The sequence below is a fragment of the Chelonia mydas genome, chromosome 3 (genome assembly GCF_015237465.2).
Source record: "Chelonia mydas isolate rCheMyd1 chromosome 3, rCheMyd1.pri.v2, whole genome shotgun sequence".
Lineage (NCBI taxonomy): Eukaryota > Metazoa > Chordata > Testudines > Cheloniidae > Chelonia > Chelonia mydas.
The window spans coordinates 3,090,041-3,106,251 of NC_057851.1; the positions used below are offsets into that span (position 1 = coordinate 3,090,041).

Genomic DNA, 16,211 nt, shown 5'->3' on the forward strand with positions numbered 1-16,211 from the left:
CACACAACTGTTTTATCTGATAGAGAAATCAAGTACCAAAGAGTTAAGCAAACAGCTTTTAAGGAAGGCATAAAGCTGTAATTTAGCTTCAATATTATGGCATTTTCTGAGTAACACCAGTGCGGGTGGGCTAACAACCTTACAGGACTAGGCAGTGAGTATATTAGCCATTGCTGGATGCAGCTTTGTAGCCGGACTGGTACCAGGATATTGGAGACCCAAGGTGGGTGAGGTAATATATTTTGTTGGATCTTCAAGCTCCACAGAGCTCTTCTTCAGGTCTGGGAAAGATAACCAGAGTGTCACAGCTAAATACGAGATGGAACAAACTGTTTAGCATAAGTAGTTAACACATTGTACCATGGATGTCATCTCCCTAGACACCAACATCCCACACGGTGACAGCATCGTTGTCTGCCTCGAATAGCTACAAGACAATGGGAAACACTCAGATCTCCACCCCAAACCTTTTCAACTAATCCATGTCAGCCTCACCTATCATAATTTTACATTCAACAACAAAACACTTTGTCCAAACCCTGGGAACAACCCTGAGTACCAGGATGGCTTCCCAATATGTACACCTCTGCATAGAATAGAAAAGAATAGAATAGAATATCAGGGTTTGAAGGGACCTCAGGTCGTCATCTAGTCCAACCCCCAGCATGGGGGTGCATGGGTCACCTTGAGGAAGAATTTCTGGAAAAAAAAATACATCACAAAACCAATGATGTACCCGAGATACATTGATGATATTTTCATCCTCTGGACAGATTACCTAACCTCCCTCGTAGATTTCTATCATAACTTCAACAACCACCACCCATCCATCCATCCATCAAATTCTCTGGAACACTCCCAAACCAGCATCAACTTCCTAGACACCATGATCAGCTTCAGCAATGGAACCCTACAGACAACTACATTCAAGAAACCCAGTGATTACAAGACTTACCTTCACTGATCCAGTAGCCACCCCAGACACCCCAAGAAATCTGTTATCTACAGCCGGGCACTGAGATACCACAGAATAAGCTCCAAGGAGAAAGTCTGGAATATGCACCTTAACAAGCTCAAAACCACCTTCAAACAAGGACACTCCACCTGAGAAGTAGACTACACCATGCAACAGGCCACCCAGATGCCCCAAGAGAACCTGCTTCAATATGTGGGGCGGAGGGGGGGAACCCTTCTGACCACCTCTCCCCCTCCAACTCTGGAACCCATACGAGGTATCATTAAGTTATTACAACCCAGACTCTATGGGGACCACATCCTGAAAGAAATCTATCCCAAACCCTCTCTTAAAAAAACCCCTAACCTCACCATCAGAAGCAAGCTCTCCACAGACCAGGGCACCCCAGCTCAAAGCAGCACAAGACCCTACCATAAGAACTGCCAAACCTGTAGGCATATCTGCACCATTATAATGATCAATACTCAAGCTCAACTTTCAGGACAGGCCTATCACAACATGCGATATACTTCATCCAGTGCACTAAATGCCCAACAGCAGCTACGTGGGTGAAACCAGACAATCACTATGCTCCTGAACGAACTCACACAAAACACAAGGACAAGCACACCTCACCACCCGGGGTGAACACTTTTTACAAAGCGATCACTCCATATCTGACCTCTCAGTCTTCATCCTCAAAGGAAACCTGCACAACACCTTCAAAAGATGAGCCTGGGCGTTTACATTCAAAACTTTGCGAGACACTGAAAATCGTGGATTTAGGCCAGGTCTACACGACAGACCTATGTCGGTATAACTACGTCGCTCGAGGCGCGGAATATCCACACGCCTGAGCGACAGCCGTGTCGACGTTAACCTCCCGTGTCGACAGCACTATGTCAACGCGACAGCTTCTCTTGTTGACCTAGCGATCATCTCCTGTGGAGGTGGAGCGACTACGCTGGCAGGAGAAGCTCTCGCCCGTCAGTGTCGGAGCATCTTCACTCAAGCACTACGCTGGCGCAGCTGCATCGACGCAGCTATGCCAATGCAGCACGTTCAGTGTAGACTTGCCCTTAAAGACACTGGATTTATGGCTTATTACATCGATCTGTAACCCACTATTTATCCTATGACTGCAGAGGCATTAACTGCCCACTTCACCTCGAACAGTCCCTTTCAATGGGGGTTAACTACTTATGCTAAACAATCCATCCCATCCTCTCCTACCTTGCATTTAGCGGTGACATTCGGAGGGCTTGTCCACACTTGAAATGCTACAGTGGCATTACTGTAGTGCTTCCGCATAGACACTACTGACACGAAGGGGAGAGAGTCTCCTGTTGGCGTAGGTAATCCACCTCCCCGAGAGGCAGTAGCTAGGTCAATGGAAGAATTCTTCCGTTGCTCTCGTGCTGTCAACACTGGGGATCAGGTTGGCTTAACTATGTTGCTCAAAATTCATGGCACTTTCATAATAAGCCAAGATGATTTGAAGGCACAGCAAGGAATATTTGCTCCTTTTTGAAGTGCAGCGCTATGCTGGGTAAGTGACCATAAAGGGTTTACATCAAACTCACGGACATACTGGGGCACTTCTAAATGTCAATTTACCAAATTAGAAGAAAGCTGACCGTGTTAATCCAGACAAGATGGAGAGATGCAAGATACAGAAGCAAGGGGCCTTATCCATTGCACTTTTGGAGGACAGGAAGACAGCATTTTCAGTTGAGAGTTTAAAAGGCCTACACACTTCCTTCAGCAGGTGTTGGCCCAAGGAAACAAGCACAGTAATTGACTATTATGGCAGGATCAGCTGCCAGAACTTAATAGTGCACAATAATTTCCATTCTAAGCCCCATTTTCAGATGCTTAAAGCTTTCTTGAGTTTTCACCTTTCGGGCTAAAGCTTCCCCTCTCCAATAAGCCACCGGCCAATAAAGGTCCCTCAGTGCAGGAATAGCAGAGATCAACAGATTTAGCACTTCAGATCATGACTGCAATTTGCAAGATATTTTCCCCTTCTAACTGAAAGTGAATTAGCAATTTTGAGTGCCCAAAGCTCTGGGGTTCTCCTGTCACTGGAGAAACAGCAGATCACCTATCATTATGCAGAGCACAGATACTGCCCTGAAATCCAGGCCTTGGGATATCCATTACCTTTAATGAGAACCGCCATACTGGGTCAGACCAAAGGTCCATCTAGCCCAGTGTCCTGTCTTCTGACAGTGGCCAGTGCCAGGTGCCCCAGAGGGAATGAACAGAACAGGGAATCATCAAGTGATCCATCCCCTATCACCCATTCCCAGCTTCTGGCAAACGGAGGCTCAGATCATCATCCCTGCCCATCCTGGCTAATAGCCATTGATGGACCGGTCCTCCACTAACTTATCTAGTGCTTTTTTGACCCCTGTTATAATTGTGGCCTTCACAACATCCTCTGGCAGAGAGTTCCACAGGTTGACTCTGCACTGTGTGAAGAAATACGGCCTTATATTTGTTTTAAATCTGCTGCCTATTAATTTCATTTGGTGACCCCTAGGTTCTTGTGTTATGAGAAGGAGTAAACAACACGTTCTTAGTTACTTTCTCCACACTAGTCATGATTTTATAGACTTCTACCATATCCCTCCCCTTAGTAGTCTCTTTTCCAAGCTGCAAAATCCCAATTTTATTAATATCTCCTCATACAGAAGCTGTTCCATACCCGTAATCATTTTTGTTGCCCTTTTCTGAAAATTTCCAATATATCTTTGAGATCGGGCGACCACATCTGCATGTAATATTCAAGATGTGGGTGTACCATGGATTTATCACTTGATGTGCTCAATTAGTAAGACATGATCAATGAAGAATGCAGGTCTTATCCAAATTTATCTGCTCACAAAAAGGGCAACAGATCCACTCTGAATTCTAACCCTGACAAATTCATTTGGCTTATGTAAAACATATGCTCTGCACCCTGAATACACTGCACTGTGATTCCTGTTCCCTCCCCAAAAGCTGAGATTCTGGAAACGAGCACCCAGCCCAGATGATAAACTCTATATCCCATTAGATGAATGACAGCATCAAGGACTTCTCTACCCATTTAATCAAATTGGAGTAATTAATCCAAAGGGCAACAGATTAGTCCCTTAAGTAGTTTTAAGACAATTCTTGAGTCTTAGCCACTGACCTAGTGGATCAACCAATTGGTCAACCAGCCCCATCTTCTTTGCTCTGTCAGCTCGGATGTTCTTCCCAGTCAGCATCATGTCAAAGGCAGCAGGAAGTCCCACCTGGAAGGCAGACAGAGGGCGTCAGATCTGGAGATAGCGATGTGAAGGAAAGGAACTGCGCATCCTCTTAACTTACCATCTTTGGCAGCCTCTGAGTGCCCCCTGCACCTGGCAGTAGACCCAGTAACACCTCAGGTGTGCCCAATACTGTCTTCTTGTCCTTGGTAGCTATTCTGTATTGGCAGGAGACAGCAACCTTGGACAGGAGACAAAAATATATCCAATAGAATTGCTTGCACTTCCAGAACATCTCACTGCGGAAAATTCCAGGGCCCATCAATACACCCTATGGCCACCCTCTACGTGAGCAGAACTGCCTGGGACTCCCTCTTTGTCTCCTCCAGCTCTGGGGATGGACACTGGGTCAGATTTGGTCACACAGATCCCTGCTGCACCCCAATCAGGGTCCTTTAAAAAGCACCTGGTTCTAACTGGCTAATCTCATTAAGTGCAATCAGAGCATAATCTTCTTTACAGATTAACCCTGTGGCTCTGAAGATGGCATTTACCCCCATGCTGACACCAAGCCCAGACTCTTCACGAGATCGGTGAGGTCTAGATAGCACAGAGACAGGCCGAGGGAAGCAACACATGAGCCTTGAGATTTCATTCCTAGCAATAACAATCTTGCATTTGAACAATGCCTTTCATCCAGAGACACCAGAAGAGCTTTGTAGTTTACAACTTTCAGGCTAACTACTTATTGCCTACCATGCTCCGAGACAAGATCCTCTCACCTTCCTATCCTCACTAGGGGCATGCAGTAGCTATTTGACAGCACATAACACTAAACAGTTCAGACTAGGAAGTAACACTGTACCCATCTGAAATTACAAGGGAACTGTAGATAGGATGGGTACAATTACTCAAGGTGGGATCTGGCCAAGAGACCCATTTTACACCCCCACTCTAACAAGGGCCTATAAAGGAACACAAGTGGTCAGGACCTGAACTGTGCCTCTCAACTGCAGTAACATGCCCTCTAGCACAGCGCTAACGTAGCGGATCAACACGGGGACAGAGGGACATCTGTCAAGACACCAATGTCTCTTGTGGCAGCTCTGGTATTCTCCCTGCAGGCCTGCCATCCAAATACTGGCCTGGTCCATCCCTGCACTTAGATCGGATTGTCTCACAAGCTAAGCAGAAGGATGACTATGCCAGAGACCTCAAATGCAACAGAACAGGTCATTTACCATAAACAGAATTCAGCAGGTTTGCCGGCTGCCATGAGGCCTGAAATCCCATTTCTATACTCTTAGGAATGGAGCTGAATTCTCCCAAGTAGCCCAGAGACCTCTGCAGCATCTGCCCTGCAGCCCTGAAACTCCCTACAGTACCTCTAGTCCTCCTCCCAGGCAGGAGCCACTGATGGCAGCAACTATGGGCTTTGGAGATTTTTCAAGTTTCTCAAACATCTTCTGTCCTTCCTGAGAAAGCTGCGTCACTTCCTGAATGGTCTTGCAGGATTCGATCATACTGCAGCAGGGTAGAAAGACGGATCAGATGTGCATAGCAGTGCGGAGACAGCGTCAGTGAAGTGGGGAGTGCTTCAGGCATGGCTTCCTACCCCCCACAGCTTTATTAAGAGAGAGGCAGGATCAGTATAACCCCCTAGCCCTAGAGGGCCAAGCAATGCAGGAAGTCTGCTAAGACTGGTGGGCTGAATCACTGCATTAGAGAGTGTCTGCAGATCAAATGCAGGGGGGAAAGAGCTCACACAAAAGGCTTTGCAAACACTTGCCTCTTCAGGAGGGTGGAGGAGAGTAGGATAATTTGTAAAGCAGCACTCTGATCTCACACACTCAGCCAATTTGAAACAGCTAGCCAGTTAGTGTCCTTTGGAACAGGCACTGCAGCCAGCAAGGGCCAGGAGAGCAGGATCTTCATGCAAAGGCTAAAGGAAGCCTTTGAATTCAACCTGTCTTTTTTCAAAAAAATAAAATAAAATACTCGCTCTGGCTGGTCTCCTCCTCCTCCAAGGCACATTTTATAGAGAGTCTCTTCCCTTCCCGGGGTGGGCAAGGAAATCAGTGAGCTGTTGAAGGGCACAGAGATTACAGCTGCCCCCGGCCAAGTAGCTGCTTGTGATGTTATTGACATGAACTGGGACTGTATAGATCATCGTTGCAACCAAGGTCCTGTAGTGGCACCAAATCTTGTATAAAGGGGGTCAAATAAGGTGTCTCAGATGAGGTTATGGTTTGCTGGTTAGGATTATGCTGTCTCTGGGCAAGTACCATTTTTGTATTTAAAGTTATAAGTATTGGCTCTAGACTGTCTGTAGTTCAAACTTGTGCTATGCTTCTGGGGGACACCCCAGACAATTTGGTGTCAGCACTGCCTAGCCTGCTTGATGGCCCATTAAGGACCATCAGCTGTACAGCTGACCCACTGAGAAAAGGCAGATACGCCTTTTGACTCAGCAAGGTACGCAGGGACCTGCCTACGGACAGAACTCTGAGGGCATGGCTACACTTGCAGATGTAGAGCGCTTTGAGTTAAACCAGCCTTCACAGAGCGCAGTACGGAAAGCGTTGCAGCCTGTCCACACTGACAGCTACAAGCGCACGGGTGTGGCCACATTAGCAGCTCTTGCAACAGCCACGGAGAGCAGTGCATTGTGGTCGCTATCCCAGCATGCAAGTGGCTACAACGTGCTTTTCAAATGGGGGGTGGGGTGGAGTGGAGTGTGACAGGGAGTGTGTTGTGTGTATGTGTGGGGAGAGAGAGTAGCTTTTTGGGGGGCCGGAGAGCATGTCAGCATACTGTCTTGTAAGTTCAGACAGTAGTAGACTCCCCTCCCCCTCCCTCACAGCGCATTCCACAGTAATGGTTGCTTTGTCTCGGAGCAGATAAGCAGCCAGCTGTCAGAACTGGAGCTTTCAAAAGGCATATCCGCATTCCTACAGCGAGTTCAAAACAAAGAGAAGAGTGGCCACTTGACTTAAGGGGATTATGGGATGTTTCCGGAGGCTGATCAGAGCGCAGTAATGCAACACCTCATTCACACTGATGCCCGGGCATTTCAGTCAAGGTGCAACATGCGTTAATCTTCTCGCCGAGGTGGAGTACCAGGAGCGCTCTAGCCATGGAGTCAGAGCGTGCTACGTGCCTTGCCAGTGTGGACGGGGAGTGAGTTAGGGTGCCCGGGGCTGCTTTAATGCGCTCTAACTCGCAAGTGTAGCCAAGCCCTAAGGTTTTCTCATGCCATGTCCTGGATAGCTTGTCTTTGGAACAAAGAAAGAGAGGCCACATAGCAAGAGACTATAAAAGGCTGCTGCAGCACCTTCACCTTGCCTTCAATCCTGCTTCTTACCTCTGGAGGGACTTTGCTACAAACTGAAGCTCTGAACAAAAGACTGATTGACCCATCCCAGCTGTCGATGTACTCCAGAGACTTGATCTGAACCTGCCGTTTATTCCATCCCTGCTACAAGCCTGAACCAAGAACTTTGCCATTACTGTATGTAATTGATTCCATTTAACCAATTCTAGCTCTCATCTTTTCCTTTTATGAATAAACCTTTAGATTTTAGATTCTAAAAGATTGGCAACAGTGTGATTTGTGGGTAAGATCTGACTTGTATATTAACCTCGGTCTGGGGATTGGTCCTTTGGATTGAGAGAACCTTTTCTCTTTTACTGGGGTATTGGTTTTCATAACCATTCGTCCCCATAATGAGTGGCGCTGGTGGGGATACTGGGAAACTGGAGTGTAAGGAAATTGCTTGTGTGACTTGTGGTTAGCCAGTGGGGTGAGACCAAAGTCCTCTCTGTCTGGCTGGTTCCATTTGCCTTAATAGAAAAAAAAACAAAAAAACCCAGCTGTAACTGCCCTGCTCTAAGTAATTTGTCCTGAATTGATACTCTGAGAAGTGTCCCACCACAGGCAGCATTGTTACACTGCTATTTCCAGAGAACCCACAATATGAAACCTTGGGTATGGAAAGAAGTCTCCCACGTCACTCTGAAGTCGAGATGTGCTAACAACTGAGCAGACGGAGTTTAGCAGAGAGCAAACCAGAGTTCACTGTTAACCCTCAGACCAGCAAGCCAGTGTGCCGTTTGTGTTTAAACATCCCGACAGCAGGGAGGTCCAAAACGCTGCGTAAGCAAAAGGCAGCAGCTTGCCAATGCAAGGAACCTGAGGCCTACAGCACATACCTTCCTTTGATGTGTGGCTCATATCCCAGCATACAATGCTCAAGCTAGCTAGGCTGTTTAGCTCATGGTAATCAGTTGGGAAACTGTTTTTCCACACCCATGAACACACCTCTGCATTCAGGGAAGTGCTGGCAATGTGTAAGAGTTTAGTGGGCCGCACTGACCAGCCATGATCCATAAATTCCAAGGCCAGAAGGGACCATCATGATCACCTAGTCTGACCTCCTGCATAGCACAGGCCAGAGAACTTCCCCTAAATAATTCCTAGAACAGATCTTTTAGAAAGACATCCAAAAAATTGTCAGTGATGGGGAATCCACCATTCCAAGCTATCTCAGCTCCAGGTCCTGCTAAGCAAACCTCTGTGAAGATACACAGGGATAGATTTGGTGATCAGACTGCTGCCTCACTATTGAGGAAGCACAGATAGCAAGCTCATGTCACACAGGATCCCAGATCATAAGAGAATAGTCCTGTCCGCTAACAAAGACAATGTGGACAAAGCACCAGTCAGCAGGTGGCTTCTACTCCCCAACACTTACTTGATATCAGCCCCAGCAATGAAACAGCCTGGCTTTGCAGAGATTAGGACAGCACTTTTGACCGCCTCATTGGCCCAGATTTCGTTCATTACCTCTGTGAACTCCGATTGCAGTTGTTTGGACAAAGTGTTGACCTGCAGACAACAAATGAACACTGTAAATACAGAATAGAGGCAGAGTTCAGCCCCTCATGGAGCGCATGCCTTTGTTTCCCCACTTTCAAAAAAAGACTTCAAGGGAAAAGAAAGAACCGCTATAAAAAGCCAAAGCTTAGTGGCAGGCAGGAATAGAAAAGTCCACTTCCCCTCCTTCAAATTCTCCAGAGCAAGTAACTCCCTCTTGTTCAACACCTTCGTATACTTGCTTCATGCAGGGCAGAGGATACATAGCTTGGGAATTTCCCGGGACAGCAGGGAAAGCCTATCACCTGGTACAATTATAATGCTGTATTCAGCCAAATTACTCAGGGCAGAGTTCTGCTATAAAGTCTGATACCTTGAGTCTGTGCCACAGGAACACAGGAATTGCACAGCAAACTGCAGTGATTCATCTAGTTCAGGGGCCTGTCCTTGACCCTTGCCAGTACCAGGTGCCTCGAAGATGAAACCTCACAACATGCTATTATGAAATAACCTGCCCATAGGGGAAGTTCCCTCCTAAAACTCGTCAGTCAGTGGTTGGTTTGTGATCTAGAGCATTAGGATTTATGACCCCTTTAAACGGTTAAGTTCTATATACTATAGCTATGGATGTTCTTCATTATACATAAAAATGGATCATCTGTTTTGAAACCTAGTAAGCTCTTGGACTCAATGAGATCTTGTGGCAATGAATTCCGCTGGTTAGTTTACTGTGTACAGAAATTTCCCTTGGTTAGCTTTAAATGCATTTCCCTTCAATTTCAGCAGATACCCCCTTACTCTTGTAGAAAAGATTAAAAGGAGCACCTGACATACCTTCTCATTTGTTATAGCTTGTTATAGATTGTGTCCCCTCCAATCTAAACCGTGTATCCTCTAATAATTTTCAATGCCTTCTCTGAACTATTACTTCTGTTCTCACTTTATCCTTTTTGAAAAAGGAATGTCTAGTAATCATAGGGGATTAAAGCAATACCTTTGAATCTGGCGAGTTGAAACGTACAACTGCAACATCTCCTTTGACATCATAGTTAACATGAGTTCTAGCTGTAAACAAGAGGCAAAATCTCTCAGACTTATGTTCTTACTGGATTTTCACAGAAAAGGTCAAACCATAGTCAGTCTCTTTACACTTACCTTGAAGAGAAGAGGAGCTGGCAACATTCCGGCAGGCGTAACCTAAGGAAGAGAAGTTCACAGGAGTTACAGGCTTTCCCAAAAAACTAGTGCAGCCATATTTAAGTTAGATTGTCCTCAAGGCAGCCACTGAGTGAGATTTTTAGTTCCTCCCCCACCCACATATCAAATAGTCAATAGCTTCTACAAAGATTCTTCAGTAAGAGCATAGAAGTCATGCAGGCCACTGTTTGTGCGACCTTCATGCCACAGACCTCGCACTGGTGACTTTCCAGCATCATGAATACCAACACAAGAGGCCTATGGAGCTTGGTATTAACCATGGATGCTGCAAGTGGAACGGAGTGTTGAACTATGCATGCTGACCGCAAAGGCAAACATCTGTTTGTTCATGTGTAGCAAGCTGAAGAGTCATCTCAGACTACAGAGATTCCAGGACATGGTGCATTCTGGAGAGTTCCAAGCCCAGAAATCAGACATTAGAAATTTCTCCTCAGCTATGGCAGACCTGCCCTAGCAGAATGAATTCTCCAGCACAGTCCTAAATATCATATGGACGAAGGCTTCCACTACTTCCATGGGGGGATTAGTCTAATCTACAAGGAATGCGTGACAAGCTACATATGACGCTCCCACAAATACATGTTTCTTCTCTCCCCCTGCCCTCAATGCTAACAAAATAGCTCAGTCACTACCCCTGACAATTGCATGTGCCAATCTTTAGATAAACTTGCCCTCTTGAGGGCAGTCAGAGGGCCCCACAAGTCGGAATAAGTGAAAAGGGACATTTAAGCTTTGACCTTCAGAACCTCAGCAAGAGAACCCCCTTTCCTGCCCCCTGAAGCTAGCATCTTACATTTTTGCCTCCAGTTATCCCTATTGTTACTCTAAAATCCCTCACGCTTCTGTTCAAGTGACCTTCACCTTGGAAAAAAGCTTCTTCCAATGCAACACTGGGCTGCCCCTAGCTACAGCAGGGAACAACTGCTTTTCCCACGTCTGTGGGAGCCACTGCTATGAGCTATTGACAGTCAAACCACCAAAAATGCTGCTCTTCAAACTGGTACGTTGGCAGCAACCAGCCATTAGATTACAGGATACCACACTGGTTTATTTCCAGGGTGCCAACCCAGGAGGCAGACCATCCCTATCCCAAAGGCAAAACAACCTGGGAAATCCAGGAAAGGGAATAAGTATGGTGGGATGAATCTCCAACCAGCCAGTGGGGTCAGACAATGATTAATCAGCCATCCTGCACTTTGCTTCACAAATAAGTACTTATCCCCTCCCCCACAGCCATGTCATCTTGGCTTGGAGCTGCTCCATGCACTTTCCCCTACATTTCTAAATGGTCTCCTCCTCTGAAGAGAGGGAGTGACCTTTGTCCTACATGTCATCATGCCCAGGCTCAAGGTAAACTGCTGTGGGAGAATGGAAAAAGTGCGTCACATTTCGATTCCTTTCTGAAATGGTGGGAGTGATGTATTCTCGGCAACATCTTATTAAGAAATTAGTCTCCTGGTTTTGATTTCAAGACTATTTTTAAGAGGATTTTTGACCAAGCCTGAGGCCCAGATTACAAACCCTGTGTGAAATCTTTGATAGCCTTAAGATTCTAGCCTCGGGAGTGCCTAGGCTTCGGTAATTGAAAGGCCAGCCAGCCAAATGTAGCGCTCACATTGCCCGCGTCTTTGTAACGGATGCAGCAACTTGAGACTAGAGGCCCCAGCACAAAATGATCCATCTTGTCATTTGGAGTAAAATGCAGCATTTCATAGTGTGGCTTTTGCAGGCCACAGTCTGGTGATAAAGGGCAGTAGTGTGCTGCCTTGTAGAACTTGCTCAATTTAGCCCCTGGGTTGCACCACACTATCAGGGGCAGCAGGAGGGAGAAATGAGATGAACAATGGAGACTAAATTACAAGGCCAGGACTGGTAGCTTCCCCAACCCCTTCACCCCACCCCCAAGAGTCTGCACTAGAGTCATAGCCAGATCGAAAAATCTGGGGAGCGTGACATGGGTCACTAACAGATGTATTTTTATATGTAGAGTAAGGGTTTGCAATTGGATATGTTGACAGTGTCCTAAACTTCACCTAATAGGTCTACCTTTTTAAAGATAGAGAATCTCTTATTTCATGAAGTTATGCAAGTAACTGATTGGCTGAATTAGCCCCCTCCCATTTCCATGGTCTAACATGCCTTTGCTTCTTCTCTTAAGTTCCCCTTAAACACTTTCCGGGAAGCTCTCTACAACCATTTTTAAGAAGTTTCAGCAAAACATACTAAACGTACACAAAGCTAAAAAGATACCAAGAATCTGGAACAAAACATGCTAAACTTCACTATATCCACTCCCCCTTCCTCCACTCCACATTGTCTGTTTAGACTGCAAGCTTTCTGTGCCAGGGACCTTGTCTCTATCATTATCGCAAGACACCTAAAAATTTTGGTGACCTAGTAATAGCTATGCAAAAGCAGTGAAATACTTTTGATATCTGTTATCCTGGAAAATGTGTCTTTATAAAGTTGCAGAGGCCAGAACGCTCGTGGAAAGCGATAACCAGGCTTAAAACTCAACCACAGTAAAATGTGGCTTAGAGGCAGTTTACAGTAACAGCATTGCTACTTTAAACTGCAAATCATTTACAACTAGCAGCATGAATTTGTACAAATCAAGGTTATAGATAAAATCCTCTTGCACTTTTTAAAGGAACACCAGCAGGCCTCTAGTTTTTTTTAAATTCCTTATATAATTGTCAAAATTATACTGGAACTGAAAGACTTAAGTCTAGATGTTGTATTCTTCACCCTGCTTGGACAATGAAAAGAGATTAGTCAGTTTCATTTCTGTTGACCATTTCTAGTCAATTCCATCTTTTACTAGATTTCCAACACTGCAGGAAAAGAAAGGTTTGTTAAGAACTGCTTCAATGCCAAAAAGAATTTAGTAAAAAAACTTCCAACACTGTTTGGTTTTGCAATAGCGCTTTTTTTTTTAAACCACAAAAAAACTGTGGAGTGGAATTGATTTCTACCTCCGTAAAACCCTGCACTCTCCATTATAGGATATCAAAAGTTTTACAGAGATTAATGAATTTCAGCTTCACAAAGGGGATGCACACGAGTCACTGAAGGCAGAATTTGACCAAGACTCACTCCTGGTGAGAATGAATAAGGAGGAAAATATCCAGCTGGACTTAGGCACTTTGATACCAGAAGAAACACCAATTTACTTGCAAAATGATCGATGCACAACTATGTAGGGCTATTATTTTGCAGAACATAACTGGATTTTTATAGATGGGGATACTGAGGCAGAGAAATTACCCACCTTTAAACCACTGGACAGAGAGGACTATAAGGGCAAACTAGTGTTAGGACAGTGCTGAGCTCACCAGAACTTTTATTTAGGAGAGTGTCTCCCACTGTTTGGTGGAGTATCCCTTTCCCTTGTGATGAACTGGAATATGGATGATACCCCCCACACCATTTGCTGCCTCATTTTCTCCTAACCATTTTATTTACTTTGATCTCTTTTCCTGTACTCCCCTCCCTATTCCCCGACTCACCAGGAGATTGCATGCTGCTTGAGGTGGGGACAACAGCATCCACAGGTGGCTCCATAGGGCCAGGCCTCTTGTGATCTGGAATTAGGCTGAGCATCAAGGGAGCAGAAAGAGAGAAGCTTGGGATGGCAGGCTGTTGCCCACATTTCCACCCTACACCTGTGAGCTGAACTAGGTGCCACACGAGATGCAAGATAGAAGACTTTCAATGAGCTGCCTGTTTTACTAGCAGCTGTGGGAATCTGTCTGCAATAGGGGCGGCTCCAAGATCATGTAACTTTCCTCATGTGCTGCTCTTGTGCTCAGTCTTTGCCCTGCCAGTGGAAGTCCTGCCCTCCCCCTCCCGCCGCAGTTTGGCGAACACCGATTTAGGGTGTGTGAAGAACACAAGGCTATTCCAGGCAGACTGCTTTCAACTATGATGAATAGGGGAGTCCAAACACCACCTATTTTTAAGGGAGGAGATTATCAGCCACAGCGAGAATCCTGAAAACAAGAAACTAAAAAGACAGAGAGAGGCCTCTGGCAAATAAAAGTGCCATGTCCTTTTTTAGCTCTCCCCCTCCATGGCTTGTATGATCATGTATCATTTTGACAAAGTTACAATCCTAAACTCATATGGGAACCCAGCTCCCTTCAGACTATCTGTGTATTTACAGAAGGAAACCCTGCCTCCAATGACCCTCCACCCTAACATGGAGAAAGCCCCTCCAGGAATAGGTGTAGATCAGTGTCTTGGGCACCTCTGCTGAGAGTAACAGGAAGAGAACAAACGAATAACAACTGGGGTGATGGATTCTAATGTAAAGACTGGTTCACTGGATTAAGAACTCACTGAATTTCACAAACCAGCAAACTATGATCAGATGTTAATTAGTTCCTGTGACTATTGATTTAGGCAGGATATGCATCAGAGACTAAGCTAGCGTAAATCAGTAGCCACCCCAATTAACTGAGATCCAATTGTAGTTTGCTGGTTTGTGCGAAATTCAGTGGGCTCTTAATCCAGGGGACAGGTTTTATATTGGAATCCCAGTTCCCTGAGACAGCCACACTCCTGAATAGAGCCCATTAACTGTAATTTATCTTAAACCAAATTAATCTATTCACTAAAACCCATCACCACCCAAAGCCCCAGTGTGAAGAAGGTCATTGGGAAAAAGAACAGTGGAGGTGTATTATAACTTCAGAGTCCCCCATGCTGCAGATTTAAAACTCAGTAAGGTCCAGATATTGGGGAGTGCGACACTTCTAGAGTGGTTGGAAGGTGCCGGAGAGGATCCCAAGACCTGTCAGTTGGGAACACTCAGACCTGCTCCCCCTTTTCTGGGCAGGACTGCTCAGTGCCAGGCCCCAGGCAGCTCCAGGGGGTCAATAGATGCTGCCTGGCCCCTACAGCAGCAGGATTTGAACAAGCAATGCGGACCAAGCCCCACACTCCACATTAAACAGAGCCCTGCCCTTCCCTCCCGCAGGGCAGCACTGACTCCTTGCCCAGACACTGCAGCCAGCGGCCTCCCCGTGGACACAGGGAGCCTGGGGGCAGGCAGCGGGGGCCCCACCACGTGCCGGGAACGCCCCGGGGGAGGCACAGCCCCCACCCCATAGAGCAGGCCTTGCCCCACCATAACCCCACCCAGACAGAGGTGTGGGCCCAACCCTGCCCCCCAGAGAACAAGCCTTGCCCCCCCCCGGCAAAGGCACAGCCCCAGCTCCACCCCGGCAGAGGTGCAGCCCCAGCTCTCCCCCCCCCCCCGCCCCCGAGAGCGGGACTTGCCCCCCCCCGGCAGAGGTGCAGCCCCAGCTCTCCCCCCCCCCGCCCCCGAGAGCGGGACTTGCCCCCCCCGGCAGAAGTGCAGCCCCAGCTCTTCCCCCCCCCCGCCCCCGAGAGCGGGACTTGGCCCCCCCCCGGCAGAGGTGCAGCCCCAGCTCCCCCCGAGAGCGGGACTTGGCCCCCCCCCCGCAGAGGTGCAGCCCCAGCTCCCCCCGAGAGCGGGACGTGGCCCCCCCCCGGCAGAGGTGCAGCCCCAGCTCCCCCCGAGAGCGGGACTTGGCCCCCCCCCGGCAGAGGTGCAGCCCCAGCTCCCCCCGAGAGCGGGACTTGGCCCCCCCCCGGCAGAGGTGCAGCCCCAGCTCCCCCCGAGAGCGGGACTTGGCCCCCCCCGGCAGAGGTGCAGCCCCAGCTCCCGAGAGCGGGACTTGGCCCCCCCCGGGAAACGCGGCTGCCCCCGGGCGGCCCCTCACCTGCGAGGCCGGCGCGGCGGGGCGGACAGTACTTGGCAGCTGCCGTGAAGCGCGTCAGGCTCCCGATCGCCCGCACCGCCGCCGCCATCTTGCTCAGGGAGGTCGAATGAGAGGAGCGGCGCCAGGACCCGCCCGGGGGTGGAGCGGGGGCTTTTCATACGCCGGTCCTTCGG

General features: G+C 47.5%; 1 protein-coding gene across 3 annotated transcripts in view; it reads right to left on the reverse strand.

Annotated features, from left to right (window-relative positions):
* HADHA (hydroxyacyl-CoA dehydrogenase trifunctional multienzyme complex subunit alpha) overlaps window positions 1-16,211 on the reverse strand; it is a 38,984-nt gene extending 22,773 nt beyond the window's left edge. Inside the window, exons 1-8 of one of the 3 annotated variants that reach the window (XM_037893729.2) lie at window positions 16,039-16,211; window positions 13,798-13,883; window positions 10,226-10,267; window positions 10,065-10,135; window positions 8,949-9,082; window positions 5,580-5,718; window positions 4,316-4,435; window positions 4,137-4,239 (exon numbers count right to left, since the gene is read on the reverse strand). In XM_037893729.2, the coding sequence (XP_037749657.1) occupies window positions 4,137-4,239; window positions 4,316-4,435; window positions 5,580-5,718; window positions 8,949-9,082; window positions 10,065-10,135; window positions 10,226-10,267; window positions 13,798-13,883; window positions 16,039-16,196 (853 nt within the window). In that variant the 5' untranslated portion in view covers window positions 16,197-16,211. The remainder of the gene's footprint in view (window positions 1-4,136; window positions 4,240-4,315; window positions 4,436-5,579; window positions 5,719-8,948; window positions 9,083-10,064; window positions 10,136-10,225; window positions 10,268-13,797; window positions 13,884-16,038) is intronic. The other 2 variants (XM_037893730.2, XM_037893731.2) reach the window with 2 other exon arrangements.